The sequence below is a fragment of the Chiroxiphia lanceolata genome, chromosome 3 (assembly GCF_009829145.1).
Source record: "Chiroxiphia lanceolata isolate bChiLan1 chromosome 3, bChiLan1.pri, whole genome shotgun sequence".
In the NCBI taxonomy this organism is placed as follows: Eukaryota; Metazoa; Chordata; class Aves; order Passeriformes; family Pipridae; genus Chiroxiphia; species Chiroxiphia lanceolata.
In genome coordinates, this window is record NC_045639.1 from 4,902,258 (window position 1) to 4,928,241 (window position 25,984).

General features: G+C 39.9%; 1 protein-coding gene across 1 annotated transcript in view; it reads left to right on the forward strand.

Moving 5' to 3' along the window:
- The window catches only part of PLCB4 (phospholipase C beta 4), a 99,663-nt gene that overhangs the window by 28,140 nt on the left and 45,539 nt on the right, over positions 1-25,984 (forward strand). The window contains 16 exon segments of the mRNA XM_032683046.1: positions 419-498; positions 1,047-1,100; positions 6,147-6,228; positions 7,320-7,420; positions 8,031-8,050; positions 8,053-8,087; positions 12,295-12,334; positions 12,337-12,402; positions 15,332-15,542; positions 16,154-16,247; positions 16,468-16,547; positions 16,986-17,070; positions 19,597-19,687; positions 20,821-20,913; positions 22,088-22,188; positions 23,904-23,937. Coding sequence (XP_032538937.1) covers positions 419-498; positions 1,047-1,100; positions 6,147-6,228; positions 7,320-7,420; positions 8,031-8,050; positions 8,053-8,087; positions 12,295-12,334; positions 12,337-12,402; positions 15,332-15,542; positions 16,154-16,247; positions 16,468-16,547; positions 16,986-17,070; positions 19,597-19,687; positions 20,821-20,913; positions 22,088-22,188; positions 23,904-23,937 — 1,267 coding nt within the window.

Here is a 25,984-nt window from a genome sequence, read left to right on the forward strand (position 1 = left end):
AGTTGAATATCTCATCAGATATTACATCATGTTGCTTACTAATACCTAATATTGCCCCCTGCCACTGAAAAGGAGGCAAATGTTTATATAGGCTATAAATAGAGGGGTTAATAAATCAATCAGTGGACCACTTGCCTTGGCTGGCAATAAACTGATTTAAGAGCACTGCTGATGCTCCATGTGGTATTTGGGAGAATGGAAAGCACAGTCACTTTGTTTGGGGAAGGATGAAATGGTAATGGGTGAAATGTGGCTGGACTTTCCATGGTATAGGCTGTGAAGTGGACAGGTTTTTTCCACAACTCAGGCTACTAACATTACCCATAGCTCCAAGAAAGAGCCTTCCCCAGGAAAAGCTTTCATACTTCTTCCCTCTCCCTTTTCCTAATTTGGTGTTTCTATATTTTCCTGTTTTCAGCAATGGGTAGAAGGGCTTGGATCCATCATCCACAACTTTAGAGCTAACAATGTCAGTCCAATGACATGTCTCAAAAAACAGTAAGTTACTTTCTTTCTTTCCCCTTCTCCTTTATTTTCTGTATTTTCCTTCTTAGAATTGAAAAAAAATTGGTTTTCATACTTCAACATTTACAGTCACAAAACAGTGTAATAAAAAATTGTGTTAAATTACTTAGAAGTTTGTCTTTCATTGAGACCAAAGAAGTCTCAAGGCTATATCTGGCACCTACCCAGGAGAAATTATAAAAGAATTTATAACTGTTCATTTGATTTATTGTTTGTATGTTTTAATTATTGTCTAGTTTGTTCTTTCCTTGATGCATATGCAAGTGAAACCCCAGGAGACTTTCTTGTCTTCACACTTGTCTTAATTGCTGTACTGACTTTTCTGGGGGCTGTTTTGCTTTACATTTAATGAACTGCTCTGCCTCAAGCACTAAGGGGTTACAGAAAAATGTTCTTTCTATGGAACAATTATTTTTTTGTACTCATTTCACAGACAGGGCAATAATCTTAAGCTAAACCTAAGTATCTAGATCCCAATTTTAATAAACAGTATTTTAAAAGTATTTCATTCTTAATTTCAGCTGGATGAAGTTGGCCTTCCTAACAAACACAAATGGGAAAATTCCAGTTCGGAGGTAAGCACAGCTGGGAGTTCCAGCTGTTGTCAGGTACTGATTGTATAATGTTAATAAAATTCTGTGACTTCATAGTGCAGTGTAATATCAGTTATTACTAATGCATATGTAAATGTAAGTATAGAACTAGACATTCTTAGCTGACCTCCTCAGTAAATTAGGCAGCTCTTCTTATCAGCCTAATCGAGGTTTTTTGTAGTCCATTGTAATGAAAAGTTCCTGTAATTCAAAATCACTTAGAGCGTCAGATTTTTCATCTTAAAACTCTGGGATGGGTTTTTCAGTTGTAAAATTTCATAAAATCCTTTTAAAAAGAACCATAAAAGCTTTCAGGTCAGTTAAGTAGAGGACAAAAAGGTACATTTTGAAATGTAGTTCCTTGTAAAAGAGACATATATAACTCTGCCAAAAATACTTCTGCTTTTATAGGAACCCCCAGACAATATTTGGTTTTCTGCACGTGGTAAATGAACTGTTGGGTTAGTTGTTGTGAGTAATAGCAAAGCTGGAACAGTGTATTTCTTTCTGTACATTCTATTAACTATTACAGATTACTGATTTTCAGTCCTCTCTGGCCAGGCAGCAGTTCTCCCCCCTCCTGCTCTAGAAATTAATTCTTGCTGATACACTGAGCTGCTTTTCTTTATGTAGCACATGAAAACCACATTTTTGGGGCATGCTGTTTTCTCATAAGTAGAAACTGCAGAAGGGAGCAAGAAAAGAGGCCTTTGTAAGATAACCTCACACAACAGGGTTTTTTTCAAGGGAGAAAAAAAGGATTTTGCATCCATAGAATCTGCAGAAAGACAATGGGCCTGCCAAGTGCTTTCCAGGTTTCTGTAGCCTCATGACTCAGGTGACACCTTGAAGGTGCAGGCTGCTTCAGTGTATTAATCTTCCAAACTCAGCTGCCATAAAGCACCTTCTGTGCACATCCCATGAGGAATATCAACTGGAGGGCAACGACGAGGGAACAATGCTACAGGGACAAATTAATTTTCAAGACTTTGGAGCTTTATGCTCTGTGTTTGAACACAGAGCTCTATTCCTTGGCATGAATTTATGGTTTGCTAGCTTGTCTGAAACTGTTTCAGCCTTTAAATATTTTACATCACATTTAGTGAGGCATAAATTCCCTCCATTGTGCTACAGCACCCTGATTTATGTATGCAGAGAAGTCTGCCTGGTGCGAAGATGGACCAGTCCACTGGTTCCAGTGTATTAAATCTTTAAATTCAAATTTGCAGTGTTTCCAGGCCGACATAAATCGGCCTCTAGCAGCTTAATTTATTGCAAAAGTAGTTTGCTTGTAATTTTGTAAGGGATCTGCTCTTCCATGAAGCTGAATCTCCTTTAAATCTGGAGGCTCCAAGGAACGCATGATTGGTGTGGGTAAAAGGTGGGAATGTTTTGGGGCTCATCCAGGGCACATTGCCCACTGGAAGGACTGGGAGAGGTGTCAGTGAGGAGTGTGAATGGAGGAAGGAAAAATCAGTCTGCTCTGCAGGAAAAGAATGTGAATCATGGGAAAGCCAGGAGATGGGCCTGATCCAGCAGTGAAGTGGGACACAGACACCCAGGTGTCCCAGCACTGGGCAGCCTGGAATGTGGGGGAATTTGCTGCTTCTCACTTCATCCTACAAACACTTAGTGCGGAGAAGGAGCATGGAGAGATAAAAAAGGGAACAGAAGGAGAGCTGGATGAGTGAGGAGAGGGATGTGTAAGAGGAAGGCAAGCTGGGAAGCACTGGGAAATGAGAGCTGAATGGCTCTGCTGTGCAAGGGGCACCAAGTTTACCCAAACCTCCCTCTCAGTAACTCTTTCACTGCTCTAAATCACTGATGCTTCCCCTCCAACTGACCCTTCCCTTTTACCTGTTTTTAAATCCAGTGTTGTCTAGACAGCCCTGTTTCCTAACCTCCACCTCCTGCTGATGCTCAGGGACTCCTGTAGCAGTTGCTGTAGCTCTGGGGACACAGAGGGGAAGGAAGGTTTCTGTCTCAGAAACAGAATACCCAGCAGCTCTGTTCAGCTGTAGGAATGTATCACAATATCCACCTGTAGTTGTTTTTACACAGAACTGCAGTAAAACGCCGAGGGGAAAAAAAAAAATCTCACTTGCAGGATCAGAGCTCCTTGCATTTCTGAAGTTTAAAACATATTTTTGCAACCAGCACGTGGTCATAGGAACGAGCCTCGGGAAGGTGAAAATCCCTGAGCCCTTGGTGGTGAATGGCATAAATGTTCATGACTCCTCCTTGGGACAGTTGGAAGTTGCAAAGTCACAAAGATTTTTCTCAACTATTTTGGATTTTTTAATGTACTCTGGGGCATATAACTGTTGCTACCAAGCTACTGCATCTGAGAGAGAAGAAATTCTGACAGTTAGCAGTGTGAAAACCTTAGGAGAGTAGCAGTTTTGCCTTTTGGGCTTTAATAAATTTTAGCAGTCTGAGTCTAGAATTACATCTACAGCCTTATGAGGACAGGGCATTTGTATGATATTTTGTATTTTCAGATTTTAATGCTGCTGTAAGTGATGACTAAAAAGGTCAGCGTTTGTTAAAAAAAAATCCACTTGGTTTCTGCAGCTTTCTCTTGGCAGAAAATGGATTTTCTACATGTGCAAGTTGCACCTGCTCAGCAAGGGCCTGTTTAGAAATTAGCTCTGCTCAATTTGTGCTTATCCCTTTGTATAACTACATTTAAAAGGATTTAAGCAAATACAGCTTCTAACTGTGAAAATATATATACAAAAAAAAAAGACAAAGCTAAACTATGACAAATGAGGCTTAAATCTGTTTTACAGCAGTTAAGTTAATTTGCAAGTAGAGTTTTTTTGTAAGTATGTTTCCTATTGATTACTCCAGAGTACCTGGAAGGGATCTGTTTCAATATTTCCATGTTGGTTGGAAATCAAAGATAGAGAATTTCTCGTACATTGTAGGCAGGGGTCCCTCCAGTTCAAGCCAAGCTGATAAATAAGTTGGAGCCAGAAGAAGATTGATTTCAACAGTTTGTGTTGCTTGATTTTTGAAGTAATGGTTGGAAAGTCATGAAGGTCTGAAGAAACCAAGTCGTTTAATCCATCAACAAGCACGATATATTGTACTCCTCAGTTCCAGAGTTGGGAAGTATTTTAAATATTTATGAGGAAGTACATTGACATTACCCAAAGCCCTGTAGGACATGAGGAGTAAACACCTGTAAATGTACAACAAGATGAATCTGCTCAGATGAAGTCTCTTCTGATAGAGGGCAAAGCAGTTTATTTCCTACAGCCTTAGCAAAATGAAAGCATCACGCTGTATTTTTACATCTTTTTTGATTCATGCAATCTTTTCTACACTGCTTCTCTCATTGCAAATTATTGCTATGTTTGCTGTCATCTTTTATGAAATAAAAAAGTAGTTTGGCATCAAAAATAAGTTCCCTGCAGCCATGGAATCTTGGCACACAGCTTCTGATTAATTACTTACACCAATATTACATGCTTTACAGGACATTATTACTGGAGCTGGATTCATTAGAGCAGACATAGAATTTTTTATAAGGCTGGAAATAGGTTGTAAATTGTAGAGCTGACATTACTCTATTTTAGAATTAGCAGAAAAATAGATGCCTGAGATTTTTTTTGAAAAACAAATGCCTAAAGTTAAACTCTGTCTACATTTTAGTGAAAATATCTTGGTACTTATCAGCTTTGGAAAATCAAATAGGCACATAGAGATCTAACCATTGTAAGAACCCAGTAAGAAAAAAAAATTGGCTAAGATTTGTTAAAATACTATTTTATCAATTAGATCTTTCACTTCCTGGTCCTAATTTTTTTTTAGTATGAAAATATTTACATAGGCAGTTCAGAGTGTTTTGGAGGGTGAAACAACTGTGAATTGCTATGGCAACAAATAACAGCAACAGTTTCTTTCCCACCTCTCTCCATGTGAAATTATTTCTTATGCATGAGATTAACTAAAAGTCTCAGCAAATGTTTGTCTCGCTTGATGATAAAGAGCAACATATTCTTATCAGCAGCCAGGGAGTCTTTCCCAATGTACAGTTTTTATTAGCATTACAAATAGATTTTGGAGACAGAATGGAGTTTTTCTCTCCAGGCTGAGACACTAAAATCACGGGGTTGTGGGGCATGTCATTGTAGCTTAGACCCTAAACAGAAGCCAGGAGAGCTGTCAAGTTTGGATCTACATTTCCAAAGTCAGAGGTTATTCAAACTCATCTCAAATGGAAACAGAAATAGGCCAAAGGCTTCCACATTAGTCACACCAAACAGCTACACTCTGGGGGATTTATGACATTCAAGAGAAACCGGTCTGTCAGTCGGATGTGTGGTGAAATCACCTCTGCTTTCAGGAAGGAGTAGGATGGTAATCAGTTTGGTGGAAATATTTCAGTGGCAGCTGAGATCTGCCCTGAGGATTTGTGTGGAGTATGACTAGACAGGATATTCTCAATGGCTGCAAGGTGAGGGAGCCTCCAGAGGGAGGAGTGAGCACTGCAGTTGGAATGGGATTTGACACCAACCACTCCTTGAAAAGGACAGAGAAGGAAGCTGCATTGGGAACGGTCCACACCGATCTTATGTGTGACCTGGAAGGCACAGGTCAGTGCCTGGAACAGAGGGGAGGTCACCACAGTCAGGAGTGACTGGAGACATGAGTCCCCTCACTTGTAGAATGTGCTGCTGTTTAAACACAGTCATTTATCTAGGCACACAGTTTAAAAGAGCAAACAGAAGAATGCTTTGCATGGCTCTGTGTCCAGCATATTGGAAAAAAACCCTCTTTTGTTCTTTTTGCAGTTCATTATTTTGATGTATTTTCTAATGGCTGGCTTGCAGGCAGAGCAGGGCTGCTCTGTGAAGCTTAGAGCGCTTCTTCAACTGCAGGAGTACTTGGAAGATACTTACATTCATCAGCTGAAACCAGAGCAAAATGTTGGCAGTAAAAGCAAGAGAGGGAGAACTGATTGTTTAAAAAGTGACTAACATTTCTCTTTTTTTTTCTCTCCACTGTTTTTTGTTTCAGCATTACCAGAACCTTTGCATCAGGTAAAACAGAAAAAGTCATCTTTCAGGCACTTAAGGAATTAGGTCTTCCCAGCGGAAAGGTATTTAGTGGTTTTGAATAACTGTTTTGTATACTAATAAACTGATGACTCAATCACGTTTGTAGCTGTAATCTAAGTCATTTGCATCACAAAAAACCGTGCCTGTTGTTCATGAGTAACTTACTAATCACTGTAGGTTGTTTACTAAAGCCAAAATGTAGTTAAAATCTGTATGACACAGCGGTCCTTAAACCTCTTAGATGAGGCTTCCCTTATTTTCTGTCACAGATTACCTTTTGCTCATTTATACAAAGTATATGAGCACAAAATATGCATGTAATGTCTTTTTTGTTGAATTTTTTCGGCTCCTGCTGCTCTTTGCTCCTGTCCTTTGGAAAGCTGCTCTCGGCTCTGCCCCACTCACAGCAGGAGCCCCTGCCAGCCCCCAAGAGGTGATGGCTGGTGATGGTTGCAGATAGTTTTTTTGGCTTTACACCCTCCCCAGTCCTCTTCTTTCATGTTGGAGACTCCAGCCCTTCGGCCTGACTGCAGCAACCACCTGGTGAGGCTGCAATCTCCAGCCAGGGAGGTGGGGCGTAGAAAGACACGAATCCCCAGCACAGAAATACATGAATCTCTGGCACCTGAGATGAGATTTTTCCTCACTCCTATAGTTCTTATCTTGTCCAGAGGAGGACATGACACTGAATATTATCCATGCATTTCATTCCTCATGGAAGTTTTACATGCCCCTGTGTGAGAACTGCCCAGCTTTTTAAAACCATTGCACCAAACCTGGGACTTCATCTCAATGTTCCTTGGCTTCAATATAAGTATTCTGAAATTTGTACAATATTTGAACATTTTAGGTTTTCTTTTTTACTCCTCAGAAATAAAACAGACTGTTTTCCATCCCTGTGCTTATGTAGAATTAATGTTACTGTGAGGTTAGAATACAAGCACATCAAACAGATTTATGATAAAGATGAATTAAGAACTGCTTTCAGAAAGTACAGAAGAAACTGGGTAATCTATACCAGGTAAAGAGCTTAAACCAGTTCTTGATTGCTTTTTCTGATATGAGATATTCTCTTGGGAAAAGAGCAGATAAGCTCTTTTCTGGATAAATGTACCTTTGCATTTTGTTGCAGAATGATGAAATCGAGCCTGCAGCATTTACTTACGAGAAATTTTATGAGCTCACCCAAAAGATTTGTCCTCGAACTGACATAGAGGATCTCTTTAAGAAGATGTAAGTTCAAATTTAATTTAATCTTGCTTTAAAGACATTTTGCTGTATTTTTAGTCCATATCTAATAGCGACAGAACACTGTAAAATTTACCTAACCTTGAATTCTAGTAGCATCAACAGTACTGTAAGACAAGCTCTATGTTTTTCCCCTTCCTTCCCTCTCAGACTGTTAATGTAAAAGTTCACTCTGTATTTCAGAGGACTTTTACATGAGTTAGAGGAAGCACCTGGAACTTTTTTTTTTTGCATTGGCTTTACTAACTACTGTAATTAACTTGCCTTTAGGTGATTAACACAGTATGTGAACTAATTAAAAAATAAGAAATTTGAAGTTTAAAAAGTTTCCTCGCTCAATTTATTCTCAGCTGGAGGACTTACATGTTTTTATGAAGTAATGTTTGTTAAGTTATAGGAATATTTATGTTATGGGAGTTATACTGTGCCAAGCTTTAGACTGTGTGTTTCATGTGACTGTTCAGTTTGAGATTATAGAGCTACTTCAAGTAGAAAAGTAGGTGGTTTTAAAAGTATCAACAATGTCAACATGTAAATCATACCTACTGTAGCATCGTGTATAAAAACTTACATTCTCTAATAAATTTCTTTTCAGCAATGGAGACAAAACTGATTATTAACGGTAGACCAATTAGTGAGCTTTCTAAATGAAGTAAGCTTTTTCATACATTAACTACCATACAAGTCTGTCTGCAGTGGCTTGCTTCTTCCAATCTTTCCATTGCATGAATCCTGCCATTATTTCTGTGCTTTGATCCGCTGATCTTTCCATTTTGGTAACATCCAGGTGCAAAAATCAGCTCCAACCTTGTATGTGTCCTGCTTTCTACATGTTGGCTTTGCAGTTTGCATCTGTTGATTACTTGCTGGTGTGTTATGTTGTGTGTATGTATGTTTTATACTTTTTATGCTGTTAAACGTTCGATGCAGTTTCAACTTAAATACCCCAGTATTTTATTACAAGCAATTATTTTTACCTGTAGGCCCCATCTAAATGTATCTGCTGTCTTTCTCATTAAAGAAAAACTGAAGTGGGCTTTTTATAAACAGTGGTTTGATTCTTCTCAACAGCAGTATTTCAATCTGGTACAAATCTGAGAGCTAAGAGGATATTTTAAGAGTTTGTATATGATTTTTAAAATGCTATGTGTGCAGAATAAGAGGAGATATTTTATTACTGTATTTCCAGAATACACTTTTTGGCAGAAGTATTTAGTATTTCTTAAAAGCAGTGAGTGTGTGAAGTAGTTCAATAAACAGAGTGGGGTTGGTTTTTTTTCTATTCCTAAAGCACATAAGTTATAGAAGGCTCATTCAGAATTGCAGAGATAAATGCACTGTGTGCTTTGACAAGAACACACACATGGAAAATAGGCACATTTACTTAGTTTGTACCAGTAATTCTTGTCATCTGGAACATGGAAAGCTGCTGACCTCACTATGTGATGTTTTTGGGTGCATTACCAAAAAATCTCTCAATCTAACATTGTTTTACTAGTTACAAATTAATTTGTATATATTTATATATGGATACTACCGTGTGAAGATTCAAGCAGTGAGTTCCCCATATATCACATTTAGAAGATAATTTTATTTTCATAGGGAAGTGTGCCTTACTCTCACTAGCACTAAACTTGAATTACTTGTAGGAGGAGTATTCAAAAGAAAAGACAGTGAGAAGATAAACAGCTTCAGCACTAATGGTTACACACTCGGGCCTCTAGTCATATCTATTAGCAAATTTGAGCTCATGCTTAATCTTAACTCTGAGACATTCTTTTGCCCAGTAACTGATTAAAAAGTTAAAATTGAGTTGTGCTCTAAGTTTTGTGCGATTTGAACAGTTCTTTTTATGGAATTAGAAGCTTTATTATAGTAAGTATTGGAGAAAGATGCATCTTGCTGGCTGCCTTCCCATCGACGCGATACATTTTGCCTTTGGAAATCTTGTGGTTGGCCTTCAGTTGGCGACCAGAGCTGGGAAAAATCAGCCAAATGGTTTTTACAGAGGACATTCTAATGACTGAAACAATGCCTTTGCTCTGTATGGTAGGTCTTTTGGTCTCCAGATAGAGTTTAAACTTTCAGTCATGATTGAAAGGCACGAAATGACCCACAGCCTCCCTCCTGAAGTGATTGTTTGTCCCCTGACAGCTGGCCAACACTGCAAGTAGCTAGTGTTTAATGCTGGAAAATAAAAAGATATTATCATGCATAGGAGAGAGGAGTTACTTGGCAGAGAAAATTCTTCATGAGATCTTTAACTTAAATATATCTGAAGTAACCTCCAGGCATGCTGCAGAAGCTCCAAGTGTAGGTGTGGTTTAAGGGAGCTCGTGAATGTATGCTATGTCTGATTGAGGAGAGTGAGTGGCTTCTGGAGTTTTCCAAACTCCTGTCTCTATTGACTTCTAAATGCTGGTGCCGCTGATTAAGTGTGCAGTATTAAAGCTTTGTGGAGAGTTTTAGAAATAATATTGGCAGGCACGAGTTATGTCTTCTAGGTCGTCTACTTTTAAAGTTTATAATTTTGAAAACATAAAAGGTAGTAGAAAGTAACTGAAAATTATACTATGAGATTTGTTCCTGACATTCTTTACAGCAATAAAATAATTAAGGCAAGTAACAGTCAAAATAGAAATTCAGTATTCGACCAGGACTAATCCTTTCTTCGAGGGGGAGTGTGGGGAGATCCTTTCCTATCCCTCTTTCCCATCCTTGCTCTCCCTCTCTCGTTCTTCCACTGGCTTGCTCTCCTCCCCTTCCATTTGCTTTTTATCTCCGTTTTCATCCACAAAAGGACTCCCTATCACCCACTGAGGGCAAATTCAAGGGGCACAATTGGTTTCAGCACATTATTAACTGTTGTGTCTCAGTTGTACCCACTCCAAAGGAGGCTGGAGGCAGGCTGGGGAGGTCTTTCTCTCTTTCCAGAACCATACAGGAATTCTTGCTTTTAGTCAGTTCACCCCATTATGGTATACAGAATATGTAGTGTAAGGGTGCTGTCTGTGGTAACTAGACAATCAAATACAACACTGTGTGTGGACACACACAGTTAGTCCTGGGGCATGTTGTCTTTTAGATAAACCTTCATGCTTTAACTTTGGTCAGCTTTGTGTTACAAATATGCTGTGCCACCAAACCAGAGGTACAGAATGTTTCCTCAAGGGATACTAGCAATATCACTTCGTTACTGTTTTTGTTTGTTTATTGTATCACTTGTCAATTTTATTTATTTTTTAAGCTAAGTGAACATAAAGATATGGCTCTGTCAGTGGAATTGAAATGAGCCATGGTCATGGCTACTAGAAGACTATTTTGCTCTTAGCTCCTGATAACTCGGAGACTCTTTTCTCAAGAGATTTTTTTGCTTTATCCCATTAATTTCTTTGGTTTTTAGACTAACTGTAGAAGAAAGAGGGGGGGAAGAGCATTTTTCTAAGAACCTTCCCTATTATTCTTACAATTTTTGGAAATGGTGCATTGACTGATGGTGTAAAGCTTGTCACTTGTCACAAGTAGAGAGAATGTTGCATGCCAGTGTTGTGTGCTGTTGTGTGCTGCTTAGCCAGTTATGTCCTGCACTCTGCTGCCTCCATATATTTACTCTGAGTTTTCCTTAGTTATCCCACAAATTGTTACTGAATGAACCTGCTGTGTTTAGATGCTGCAGGCTGCCAGTAGCAGTACTTGAGAGATCCCTCCTTAAAGTGCATGATTGAATTGGCATTGGTTGTAATTTCTGGAGTTACGAAGCACCAGTGTGCAAGAAAAGAGACAAAGTGCTATTTTGATTGGATACTTTTCCTTGTGAAAAAAAAATCAAAAAATTTACATAAGGAGTTACAGCAAATGCTGTAGTGCTGTGTGGCCATATCAATACATCCGCCCACTCCAAATTATTGATCACTATGGGGCGGCCTGTTAGTTTTCGAATTCTGCTTAATACTAACTTGAAAACGTTGCACCTGTGGGGTAAAAGAGGGTTCAAATGATATTTCTTTGTTTATTGCATCTTAACATGCCACTACTCCGTTCAATTTGGTTTTATTTTCTTTTAATGGAGGAATCAGGCGCACAGTGTGCAGCTCTATCCAGCATGGAGAAAAAGCAAAGTACATAGCACACTTCTGAGGGAAAACATAAAACCTCTGAATTTTATTAGTGTATTAGAAATCACTAAATTGTATCTAAATGTTACATATTAATAAATCCTAATATTTTAATTACTGTGAATTGAAGAGATGATACCGTGAAATTCTTTTACATATTTTTCTAAGAAAACCTGTGCTGTGTTTTGAATAGTTAAAAACATGTGTTCCACAATTCACAAGTAATCATCACTACTTATTTCTAAACTCAGATTTATTTATTTCATTTAAAATATAGCTTTATTTTATTTTTGCTTTAGCTGTAGATAATGTGTAAGACATGCATTTTTGCAGGGTGATTACAGTGCCATCAGTCAAGTCTGTCAGTTTACAAGTCCTACAAAAAAGATTAGAGAGAGAATTACAAAGAAGAGAGATTTAGTATTATTTTCAAACATTTCATTTGCACGTGTGCCATGTGCAGTCATTATTTGATGAACAAGCAAGAGTAAGATATGTGGCACTGGAGTGGTTTTTTTGAAATATTTTTTGTGATTAAACTGCCCAGGTTTCTTGTGAAAGACAAGGTTCGTTTTCTACCTAAAACTGAAATTACTGTTAAAACAGTCTGTAAGTTTTAGGGCAGCTTTTTTTTTTTTTTCTTTTTAAATATCCACTTCTTTCTTTCTCATCTGCAGTAATGAAATGCTCTTGGATGATAGCCATGCACTTATTTTGCTGAATTCCTTTGTTTTCTAACCTTAGCATCAACGAGATCCTCGGCTCAATGAAATTCTGTTTCCCTTTTAGACACAAAAAGAGCAATGCAGATAATTGAGACATACGAGCCAGATGAAGACTTGAAGAGAAAAGGTAAATGGGGAAGGGAATTCAGTATTCACTGGGTTTAGGCATTGGGGAGTTTGTTCTGAAGCATCCAGACTTATAAAAGGGAGCTTACAGTCGTGTGGTCTGGGGGCAAAGCACTCGGTGGTACCCAGTGAACTAGATCAGGAAAAATATCTCCCCCTCAAAATCAGTGCTTTGTTTATTAGGACTTTCCCTGATCCAGGTTAGAGTGGCTACAAAGGCAGCCATGCTGATACAAAATGTGAGAGGCTGGGAACGAGTAAATGCAGAACAAGGCAACCTGCATGTGGCTGTGGCCAAGCTCTCAGACAGACTGCAAAGCTGTACAGATATTGTGTAAAAACAAAGAATAAAGAAAAATTGCCATGTGCACTCTTGGATGTACGTCTGCCTTCTTATAATGTAATCTCTATAGTGCTTGAGGGCAGCAGCCTGGCTTAAAACAGGGGTTTTATGTGGGTGAGTTTAAAAATGTTTCTCCGAGCAACATTCAGGAAGTGTCTGCAAGCCATTCTTGGGCTGCTCATGTCCTGACTGCGGGAGTGTTGGAGGTGTCAGGGGCTGAACGTAGTTCCCAGTTCTTACCATTTTGCTGAAGCAGCTGTGCTGGGATCAGCTGCAGAAATTAAAAATGTTGCTTTCCCCATCTGTCCTCCCTGCCCTTTTTGCTGGAAGTTGCTGTTGTCATAGCAAGCAGGGAGGAGACTGCAGCTTTGCAAAGCCCGTAGGCATCCTAACAGGATTCCTCTGTCAGCAGACAGTTATAGGGGAATATATCAGGGTAGCACTGGAGAAGCTTTTACCCATCCACTCGTGCTGCCACTGCTGCTGCAGGGTGTGCAAGCAGAGAACAGAAGGCGGCAATGTCTAAACCTGCCTCAGTTAAGCCTGGCTCAGCACTGAGCCCTGTTGGGTTCCCTGTGGCCTTCATGTTGCTTCATGGTCACAGGTCTTGACACAGGCCTATATAACTTAGGGAATGCCTCTGCAGCGGGATTGTAGCTTTCCCCACTCCTTATAGTCCTTCAGTCCTTTTAACTAAACTTTTAGGGGAAGAGACACTGTGTTGTGCACTGGATAGATTCCCCTTTTGGTTCTGTGAAAAGATGGACTTTGCGGGAATCACCTGGGACAGAGGAGATATTTCTCTTGTCTAGGAGTCATTTATAAATGTTATGGAGATTTTCCACTCACAAGGTTTTCTTCCTCTCTACATGAAGTAGAATGCTCCAAGTATTAATTACTTGATATTAGGCAGCTCTATCCTTTTTATTTATAATTTTTAAGGACACTCATCTTTGATTCTTATGGTGCCAGTGTATTTTACACATTTTCCACAATGAGGAAACACAGCTGCCACCTGTTCAGGATGGAAGATACAAAAACATATTTTATGAGGGTGGAAATTAATCTGAAACTAGAAAAGAAAATAATTCAATCTTGGCTATTTATTTAGCTTCATTCTTTGATTTTCTTTCTAACAGGTTTTTAATAAATGTGGTAAACCTCCTGCAGGGGTAGGGTTATGGAGAGTAGCAAGAGAACAGCAGCAGTGTCTCTCACAGTGTACCTCCAGGGATCATATTCACTGATGCAGATTTTATCCCAGAACACAACAGAGCTCTGTTAAGCTGCTGAAGTCTCAGCTATAGTTTGTCTAGAACAACTGTCCAGATGTGACATTTTTCCACAAGATGATGCACTAGAAATATGTATCATCTAAGATTTTACTGTGCTGCTGCTTTTAAATTCTTGGTGATAACAAAATAAAACCATTCTTCAAGCTGAAAATTCCCTTTTGCCCCCCTTTTTTTTCTTTTTCCAAAGTCAGAATCAGCTGAGAGGATTTGAATAAGACATCCCACGACAGTTCACCTCTGGCTGACTCCAAGCACAGAAAATGTAAGCTCCAGTAGAGGATTTTTTCAGGAATTTAGGAGTAGAATGAAAACTTGGATCACTCCATTTCTCTGTATAAGAGAAAAGTAGTCTTAAAGAAAATAAAATAAGACTGCTGCAGCCTGTCCCTTGACAATAGCTGAGTGTTCATAAATGACTTCAGGGAAAGCAGCCTCCAAACTAGTGCCAGATAACCATTCTCTGCAGCAGCTCTTTGTGAGTAATCCCTTCTTCCCTACCTCAGATCGTTTTTCAGACTCTTGGCCACTTCAAAACTGATACTGCTGTACTGATTATTTGGCTTCATTAAAAATTATCCCTTACCTTACATTTTTTATACTTTATTGAAGCATAGAACAGCAGAGAAATAGGAGAAAGGTGTTACGGATTCTGTCCTCTGAATTACTAGGTGTGCCATGTTCACTGTAGAAGTGAATTGCTTTTAATTTATAAAGGTATAAACTTGTATTTCCAACAGTAACCTTGAAGGTATCTTGGATTTTCCTGATGTTTTGCAAATGAACCTGTGCAGACATTTTCAGGAACACATCCACACGTTTTTGTCAGTGGAGAACAGTCTCTGCACATGCTGCAAGCTGATTAGCAGTGATGTTCACAGTCATGGGCAGACTAACCATGAAGGAGGGGAGGAAAGTGCTGTAGAAGGCTGGTACATGCAAGCTCAGGATTTCTGATTTAGAAAGTCCCAGAGACCAAAACTGTTGGGAGTTCTCTGAGGAGATGTCACTACTTGTTTGCCTTCTTCACATCCTCTTGGTGCCTTAGGTCTGCTAATGGTGAGTGCTGGACCTCAGGTTTTGAGCTGGTGAGCACCCATTTTTTCTTTTGTTATCTGGGAACAAAATGGCACATTTTGCACCAGGGTCAGCTTGGAGTGGTGGATGGGCAGAGCTTCTGTCTGCTTGCAGAAGCCTGTGTAAACACAGTTTTTGTGCTAGGATTCCTGCTCTGTGAGACAGTTTTCACTCTGAATATCTGGGAATAATTTACCATGTCTTCTTCTTCCTTCTAGGTGTCATATCCAGCGATGGGTTTTGCAGATACTTGATGTCAGATGAAAATGCCCCGGTTTTCTTAGACCGTTTGGAATTATATCAAGAGATGGACCATCCTTTGGCTCATTATTTCATCAGTTCCTCTCACAATACCAATTTAACAGGCAGGCAGTTTGGTGGCAAGTCTTCAGTGGAGATGTACAGACAAGTGCTTTTGGCTGGATGCAGGTTGGAAGCAGGAGATAACAGCCTTTAATATTTGTGAATCTGATACTTTAGACTTTTATAATATACCTTGGTGATGATATATTGTATAATTGAGTGTATAAATATGTTAGTGTAGTAAATGAAATCACACATATTTATTTAAGACTCTTTTTTTTCTCATGAAAAACCTTGAAAAGCAGTGCAATGTAGAAATTGATACAAGGAGAGAGTTTGTGAGAAAGGAAATAGAAGTTAGATCTCAAAATGACAACTGAAGAATTTCAGAGGGCTTTCTGCTTTATAATTAAGAAGTTTATTTGTAAATGAGAATCAATTTATGATATCCTGCATAATTTCTTGACATGCTAACCTGAGAATCAGAAGAGTGTTTTCATGCTGAAGACATTATTGTCCAGATGTAAATACATTGACCCTCAGGTGCTGTAAGGTAGAATATCCAGACTCGTAGAAGGAGTCTGAAATTACATGTGTACAGCTTAGAAAGGACTGTGTAATGCCTAGAACTGCTTTGTAACTTACTGCTCTGACCATCATTATTCAGGATCTATCCCGAGTAGCTCACCTGGAATGAAACACTAAGGAAGCTGACATCATTTTTTTTGGATTTCTAGGTGTGTAGAGCTGGACTGTTGGGATGGCAAAGGTGAAGACCAGGAACCAATAATAACACATGGAAAAGCAATGTGTACAGACATTCTTTTCAAGGTAAATGTCTGACCTCTACACCTGGCAGTGAGCCCCAGAAGAACCCATGGACAAGAATCCGTGCAGGGCACCCTCCCCTCCTCAGCAGTGAGGTGCTGCTCCCATGTGACAGACTGACAGATTGCACAGGCACAGTTCTTGTCCCCAGGTCTTAGAGCTCATTTCTGACCTGCATCACACACCCCTCTTCTAATTTGAATCCTTTTATTTCATTTTTTAGGATGTAATTCAAGCCATTAAGGAAACAGCGTTTGTTACGTCAGAGTACCCTGTCATTCTTTCATTTGAAAATCACTGCAGGTATGTAGTGCCCATTTTTAATTTTTAAATGGTACAGTGTCTGAGAGAGGTGATATAATTTAAAATACTGTAATTTGAGTGTACTTGAAAACTCTGAAGGCTATTGCAGTTATACTGAATGTCACTTGCTAATATACTATCTTCATATAGCTTAATAATGGCAATATTTTATCTGTGATAAAGCTGTGAAATATATTGGATGTTCCATTAGCTGTGTGAGATTGAGTTATTCTACTTTTTTGGTCTTTAAATTCATCTTTGTCAGATAATAGACTTTTATTGACAGCATAATTATACAGTAAAGTAATACTTCTCAGTGGAGACAAAGTGGGCAGTATATAATTTGGGATGTCTGCATTACTTAGTATTATTCTGTTGTGCCGAGTAATAGTGATTTTTTTTTTATATTTAAAAATTAACCAGCACACTTTTTTCCAGCAAATACCAACAATACAAGATGTCAAAATACTGTGAAGATCTTTTTGGAGATCTCCTGTTGAAGCAGCCTCTAGAAACACATCCAGTATGTTATATTCTACCAGTCTGGTGGTTTTTTATATTGGTTGTATTTCAAAGGGATGATAAACTGAGATCATATCACCTGTAGTGCTGTTCACTACCAGTCCTGTGCTTTCAAAAACAACTAGTGATTTTGGATGTCTATGCTTTTTGGTACCAACTTGTCTTTGTCTGATTTGTTTAATCTCTTCTGTACAGGGCTCTGGCGAGCAGCCTGGGGAAACCCATCCCCTTGATGTGGGACGTAATATCAGCACCTACATAAAACACACCACACACATTGTATCTGCAGGTCATACATAACTCTGAAACTGCCAGTCACTGATGAAAACCAATTCATTATAAATTGCATGGTCTCGGCTGAAGAAAGCTCTTCCTTCAGCTGCACATTGCATGTTTCATGCTCCAGATCAAGTTCTGCAGTCTAGGTGGCCCCCACTACTGCCTTAAGAATTAAATTAAGCACCAGGAGTTTCCTGCAGTCTCATTTGGACTGTCAAGTGCACTGTAATCTGCATGCACTTCACTCTTCTGCATGGCAGGAGATAATAACAGACACTCCTTCGCAAACACAACATTTGAGACTTTAATAGCTTGTTACCCAGAGTTTGCAACTCCTCCTCCAGACCTTCCTTACTCTCCTTACAACGAGCTTGCTATGTGCCAGCAGTCACCCAAAACCTGCAGATGCTCCTTAGTGCCACAGCAGAGAGCACTCTGCTTTACCTTTCAGCTCCTGCCCGTGTGACCCTGGCAAAGGGGGCTCCTGGCATTAGTATTGCTAGAGCTGTGCTTTTCGTGGCTTCCCTTGCACGTTGCAGGGGCAGCAGCACACAAGGCTTGGTGAATATCAGGTTGTTGCCCTGAAAAAGTGCATCCCAGAGAACATCCCAGTGTTCCCCTGCAGTGTATGCAGCACATTGCCATGTTCCCCACAAACAGCAGCTTCCAGCAGCTCTCAGGGAAGCCTAAAAGAGAGCTGGCCAAAGGCTGCTACGCTTCTACCTCAGGGCCCAGTATTCAGCCTCAGCTGCCTGTGCTCTGTAGCACTGCTGAGCCTTCTGCATTTTGTGTCCTTTCCTCCTCTTGGCTGAATTCAGTGCCCAGCTGCTCACAAAGCAAATGTTGCAGAGGTGGCAGGAGGAGCCTGGAACATACACTTTAGGAGTGCTTGGGCTCTGGTAACCTCGGCTGGTCGACTGAGGAGGGCAGGCTTAAGAGAGACACGGCACTGGTTGAAGCAGATTTGATTTTAAGTAAAAGCAAATATTTGTCCAAGTGGGCATCCAACTGTGCCCTTGCTTGGGGATGCAGACTGGCATCCTGCAAGCCCAGGGATAAATGAGTTCTGCGGCACTGACATCTAGTGGAATTACAGCCCCAGCGCTCTCGAGAACAAATGTGTTTTCTCTTCATCCAACATACTGAAACTCCCATGCCTGAGCTTGCCTGGTGGGTGTGGAGAATCATTACCCTCCTGCAAGGAGGTTTATACCCATTCTCCTGGAATTGGGTTGATTTTGGTTTTTTTGCTGGGTTGTTATTTGTCACCTCTGCTACTTTTATTTGGTTTCAAGCTGCGGTGGTTTGCTCTTTTGTTTCTTCATCTAGAATGCTGCTTCTGTGTAGCTCAGATTTGGATTTGAAGATAAAAATATCTAAATAATTCTTCCAAGACTTTTTACTAGTCCTGGAAATACCTTCTACTCCTGTATCATATATGGTTCACTGAAAACCCCAGTCCATTATACCAGCTACCCCTTGTATTGTATTCTTAGCAAGCCTGAGGCGGAGAGGTTGCTAATTACTATACAGAAATCACTGTTTCTTAACCTCAGTGTTGTGAGAGGCCTTAAATTAGAGGATTTTGTACTTTTTCTCTTTTCTCAATAATGTATTTTCTTCCTTCCCAACGTGGAACAAACCTTTTAGTAGTATTTCCTTGAGTATGTGAAACTTGCCCCTTACCTTTCACAGAGATGTGACCCTGTGACCATACTGGCAAAACTAGTCCTCATTACCTGGCTACTGGGTAGTTTTCTATTCACCAGTGCCAGTCCTTTTCCACTCTGTAAGTGTGTGTGGGCTCCCTCACTTGTATTATTACATCTTGAATGGACCATGAAAGGTGACCGACTTAGAGATCGAATAACAGGCTAAACTGTGACTTGGGCTGTGTGTGAACCAAGGGAGGGAGGGAAAGTAGGAAGTGTGTTCTGATGAGGAGTTGCAGGTCACATCCATGCCCCCTGCTAAGCAGGAGAGAGGAGAAAATGTTTTGACCAGTGCAGCTGAGGGTGGCACAGGCTGGAGACCAGCAGCATTTACCTGAGCACAGCTTTCCCATGGGATAGGGAAGAAGCAGAGGAGACCATATAACTACAGTCACACTAGATCCTGGGGTTGTGCCTGAGGTGGCACTGCTTGTTCACTGCCCCTTACTATTTCTGTCCTAAAGTCAAAATCCCAAATAGTGATACAGATGGGCCAAATAGCTGTTATTAAGCCTTTTCCTTAAATTGTTTTACAGCTTGATCCAGGTAAAGCCTTACCATCTCCTAATGACCTCAAAAGAAAGATTCTCATAAAGAATAAAAGGCTGAAACCTGAAGTAGAAAAAAGTAAGTAAAGCTTGTCAAATATTACATAAAAAAAAATCCAGCTCGCTACAAAAAGACTTTGTTACTGAAGTTTCCAAATTGCTTATACTTTAATGTTGGAAGCATATGAATTATATGTAAATGACATTTTGTTTGCCCTTGTGTTTCATACGAGTGTCAGAGTCTGGGCCTTGATATCAGCATGCAGCAAAGGCATAAATAGACCTGGGAATGTAATCCTGGGACTTTTATCAGACTGCTGGTGGAGCTAAAATATAGCACAGATAGAATCTCTTGTAAATTCTGCCTGCACTGGCATGTTTGCATTGCTGTGTTTTTCCAGGATAAGCATGAAATTAAATGGAATTTCAAATTGCTCTTCTTGCTGTTGTTGCCCGTTCTGATATTTATCTTCTTTCAGTAATAATAATGCTGCTATATTAGTTTCCAGTATGGCTGTAGTGATAAACCCTGGTCCTCCTCCATTCAAAGATAAGCATGCAGACCTTGCACTGACTTCAGTCATACATGGTGTGGCATTTCATCCTGTCTAACTGAAATGCACATGGGAATACAATGAAAATCCGAGCACTTTGCCTCCATTTGCATGGATCAAGCCCCGAAGAGACAGCTGTCTATTTGTTCTTTGAAGAAGTAATATGCTTGCTCCAAAGATCTTTGAAGTCTATGGAAATTTAAGAGGAATTTCTTCACAGAAAGGGTGGCTAGACACTGGAATGGACTGCCCAGGGAGGTGGTGGAGTCACTGTCCCTGGAGGTGTTTAAGGAAAGACTGGACGTGGCACTTGGTGCCCTGGTCTTGTTGCCATGGTGGTGTTTGGTCGTCGGTTGGACTCTGTCTCAGAGGTCTTTTCCAACATAATTGATTCTGTGATTCCGTGAAATATATTTCTTAACTTGAGTGAGCTTTGGATACAGCCCTTACTTGACCACTCTTCAGATCTAACAACAGTGTTTGTTTATTGATGCTCTTTACTCCGTAAAATTTTATTACTAACTGAAAACTTAGAGAACTCATTAAAGGAAAGTAGCTCTCGGGATCCGAGAATCATTTATGACTGTTCTCCTGTACTTCTTTGTGCGACAAACTGTTCATGCCATGACTAATTTAATTTTATTTCTCATATTAACAGAACAGCTTGATGCTCTGAAAAAGATGATGGAGGCTGGGGAAACTGCTGCTCCTAATATCCTAGAGGATGATAATGAAGAGGAAATAGAAAGCGGTGAGGATTTCATGGAGAAGGGCTCTCAAACGTTGCCTGTGGTAAATCAGTAGGGTGGCATGAGCAGTTAGGATGCTCTTTACCCACATGCCTGCAGTCTGTGCCAGCAGCAGTAAGTTTGGTCTCAGTGCAGGACTATTTGTACACACCTCCAGCCTTAAACACCTCTCATCCCAGGCACGCATGATCCTGTGGTAGGATCATGAGCTTAGTTGGTGGTACTAGTGGTAATTTTAACTTCCCCTTACTTTTCAGAAGTCATGTTGGAGCACCAACCAAGTAAAATTTTCACTTTGTATGTGTGAGAGCGAGCCTGGGAAGCTGTGCGCTTTGCTTTGGAAACAGATTTTGGCATTGTGTTTAATACTTGTGTCAGGTTGGATTATTGCATTATACTTTTGAGGGATAGGATTTTTCTTGCCAAGCTTCAGGTATCTTCAGTGTAAATGTCTTGCCCTGAGCCAATGATATGGAATGTATTTATGGCCAGCACAGAAAAATAGACATATTTAGGATATGATCCACCTTGTCTGTTTAGATGTCCACCTTCAGAAGAAGTAAATCATGCATTGCCTGCAAGTGTCTGAACCAAGGTACTTTGACCCATGTCATAGTGAATGTCCCAGCTTTAGCCTACCCCTTGATCCTCTCATATATTAGATATGTATTTTTTTTTCTATTACTTTGCTCTTTTATCTTCTTTGAGTACCCTAGATTCTAATGGAAAATCACCTTAAAAGCAAATGAAAATGATCCCCTAGAGTAGGGGCACACAAAGAGGCTGTAACAATGCACACAAGAAACCTGGACACTACTATTTTCTTTTATCTGTATTTAAAGAACTCTGTCATCATATCTTGTTATTTTCCCAAGGCTGTTGGCTTTTTCTTTTTACACTTTTTCTAAGCAAATTACTGCTTACTTCAAAAATCCAGTAAATAAAATTTCTCTTGCCATGCCAAAGCTCTAAGGATCTTTGACCTTAGCTGTAATTTGCTACACTTGGAAACAGTTAAATAGCACTTGGAAATCTAATACGCTGTATTTTATTCCTGTTTTTAAAAAATGCCCAAACCAAACCTGTGTATTCAGCTGTCATTTGTTGCATGTCTGGCACAAAACCAGCAGTTGCTGTGGGTTTTTTCTCCACTGATCATTTTTCTTTTCTGTGCAGCTGACCAGGAAGAAGAAGCTCACCCCGAGTACAAATTTGGAAGTGACCTTACTGTCGATGATTACAGTCAAAAAGAAGCTGTTGCCATCAGTGTCAAAAAGGTGGGATTGCTTCTTATCTATATTTTTTAGAACAACTTCCCATGGAGGCAGGTGTAAAAGGCACTCTGTTTTGTGGAAGCACTTGTTGTCAGAAGATTCACACCTGAGATCTTCACGAGATGCCCCTAACCTTTAGGTTCATGAGAACACACAGTTTTGTAGCCCAAAATAGTCCTTGCTTGTTCAGGTAGAATATTCATTGAGGAAACAGGATCAGAATGTAGGGAAACAGTGTACAAGTGGGGGATTGGATGAAAAATACTGATTAAAGGCAACAAGAATTAAAGGCGGCAAGAAGTTTCCTGCTCCCGCCTCTGATATTTTGCTTCACATCTCAGGTGCAGAGCCCTGCTGAGAGGTGGAACATCAGATTCCTTTCTCAGTGGTGTTTTTGCAGGGCTGCATTCTGTGTCTTCGTTGCAGGGTTTCCCTGTGTCATTTTTTATTGTTCCTTAGGGTAGACTCTCCCTTCCACCTCCAGTAATGAAGGCAAAATAGGACAGTCATTTCCCAGTAGGGTGGTGTGGCAGTGGGGCTATGTCAGACAGTTAATAGGCAGGGGAAGAGTTCCCTTTATTCCACTTATACCTGATTTAGTACAGTTTATCAGTCTCTGCTCAGTAACTTGAATATTACTTGATGGTAATTAGATGCAGAATATTGTAATTGAAATCTAAGCCTGCTCTGGCACTGGAGGTGTTATTGCTGCTTGCTATGGAAAAAAAGCCCACATGTGAGTGCTAAGGTACCTTATCAGATCCTACTCCTCATATAAGTGTCATATAAGTGTTTTGGCCACTTCTTCTCTCCTGCCTGGCTACCTTTGGATCTTACTCCAGATAGCAATAGAGGTATGGATAATCCTTCCTAGCACAGACTGCCCTTGGCAGCGTGTCTCCAGCAGTATCGGAGATATCAGACCTACCTTCTACCTGTCTCTTCAGGTCAACATCTTTGCTTCTTCAGGACTTCTATGAATCCTTCCCCTGAAGTATCATTTAACTTCTTTGCTTTAGGGCAGTTTCACTTACAAAGTCAGCTGGTCCTTAACTACCTGAGTGTTTCGGGGTTTGGGTTTTGGTTGGGGGTTTTTTGGTGGTTGTTTTGAGGATTAGTTTTTTGTTTCCAGATTAGTCACTCATCCTCAGCATGTCCTTGAGTAACTTTTCTGCTTCTTTGCTGATCAGTGACTTGATCTTTATCCTTTAGGAGTTTACATCCAGTACCCAGACAATTTATATGCTGAAGTTTCTTAGTACTGGTAGCTTGTAATTGAAGACAGACAGCAGTCAGACCTTTTCCAAATGTGGACATTTCAAGCACAGTTTACAGCAGCCTTAAGTTTTCAGAGCCTTGCAGTTTGCATATCCAGATTGGATGATCTTTTGTGTGGTCTGGGGTGTTATTCTTTCATTCTTCTCTGAAACTTCCTGTCCCCAACATCTAATGAGAGCTCTGTTTTGGGCTTAACTAACTGGCATCCTTCATCCTATTCCCACTGTTAGCCAGCTGTTGAATTTCGTATCTTGTGTACCCAAGTTTCAAAGAGACTACAAATTTTTGCAAGTTTATGGGACAGATGAGCCACACAGGAAGGTGTGGAAAAGGGTATACTTTTTGCTAAACTAATTAACTTTTTGAGGATTTTTTTCCTTACTGTGCGTGTTTCCTATTGCTTTTTCTTTGGGTAATGTATATATTTTTTTTTCCCTTAGGCTGTTGAAGATTCTGAGCAAGAAAACAATAAAAGGTGACACATAGGATGTTATGTAGTTTATTTTATTGCTTTCTATATAACATGCATATTACTTACCATGCATTCTTAGTGGTTTAACAATTTTACACTCAGTTTTACTGCACCTACACAGTATTTTTGAAAGTGACTCTATCTCCTTTTGTCCCCTAGGGTTTCTTTGACTATAGTTTTATACTGGGCTTAGGGCTGTCAGAAAATTTGGGAACAGACAGAAGTGCATGACTTTTGCCTGCTTAGAAGTGTCTGATCTCAGTCTCAAATGTCATTGACGGGGAAACTAATTCTTTGAATGGTGTTGAGATGTATCATCCCTGCTTCTTTTTTTTCCTCTGCCCTTACCCTGACTGCACTTTGTTTTCCTCTCTCTTTTTCTTCCTTTTGCTTTCCCTGGGGACTTCTGCATTTATCTTCTCCCAGGAATCCCTTCTGTAAGACACTTCCCACCTCCCTCCGCTGTCCTCCTCCTCCTCCTCCTCTTCTCTCATTAAAGCTGCTCCTGTTCCTAACCACACTTTGTTTCAGTCTGTGTTGTTTTCTGAGTGGGTTCTGCTTCTTTTCTTGAGGAGTGGTGAGGTGTAAATAACAGGGAGATCAACTTTCCCCCATTGTTTTCTCTATCCCCTAAAAGGTTCGTGTGCTGTTGTAACCATTAGTTTGTTTCTGTAGAGTTTAAGAAACATTCTATCCTTACCCCTTTCTTAATTCATAGTTTTAAAGTTGTGAACACTGCAGAGTACGGCCCATTTACTCTAAAAATTATGGGTCTGCAAGCAAGTAAGATAAAATCAATGACCAGTAGACTGTCTTGGAACATTTAGCTAGTGTGTCAGTAATGCAGTCATACAGCTGTGATACCATTGCCAGGGCACTAAGGCATCATAATTCCTTTGACTTTCTTTTCCCTGGAGTTCATCAACCCTGGTGTAGGTGTTAATGGATCAGGATAGTCAAATGTGGTCAGTGGTTCTGAGCAGTCAACAAGAGGCATATTGGAGGACCCTGGTTTTTACAAGATGGGTGGTCACTTCTTCCTGAGTTATTTGCCTTTCAGAAATTAAGACGCTGAAAAGGACTAGTTTCATTGAAAACCTTTGGCCTGAATTTGACCTAAACTCTATTAATAAATATTAACCTAGTAATAAAAAAAATAAGCCTGTTTTTTACTAATAAAGGGATGTACCTTTTGGCATATTTAGGGAACAGATCTGTGAACCCTCAGTCTGCACATTCCTGAAAAGCAGTTGGATTGAGCCCTGATGATCAGCATTAAAATATGGTGTCAGTTTGATTTCATGGACTGCTGGAAGTTTAATTCAGTCTAAAATGCACATAAAACAATGTGTACCTGGACTCATTCTGCTAACTCAGCTATTCTATGCACTCAGAAAAATGATGTTCCTCGTGGCTATAATCATCTTATATCAAGGCATAAATGGTTCCACTTCAAGTGGTTTTCATTCTTTGAAATGTGTCTGCACTGTGTGACAGGTAGAGGCACAGACCCAATATACTGGCAAGTGGTTTTACATTTCCTTGACTCTCCCATCTCACTGAGGAAATGAGTTACAGTAGTGTAGGTTCTGTGAACTGCGTTATTCTCTAATGAGAAAGGGCTTTGCAGTGCTTCCTCTTATTGACTATTTCCTGATAAGATAGGGAAGGAGAACTTTCTGACAAACATGAGCTGCAGTCTGAAAATAAAAAGCCGTACTGCAAGAATTTTTTACTGTACGTAGTACTTCCTAGCAGAAGTTCACTGACAGGCTACAACAGGTTAGATTTTGGTAACTGGTTCACTGGTAGGAGAACACCAAACTGTATGTAGGAGTTTGCTTAGATTGACAGGGATCTTTTTTTCCTTAATGTCAGTGAAAAGAATGTGTTTCAAACTGGCTTACAGAAAGGAAAATGTTGGACAGGTAGATCCAAATAAGAAATGCTTCCTGTTGTGAGTTTCTGGCAGATGAGATACTTGTAGAAAACTTCTGAAATTCTGTTATAAACAAAGTTTATCTTTATGTGAATGCTGGGTTTCAGATT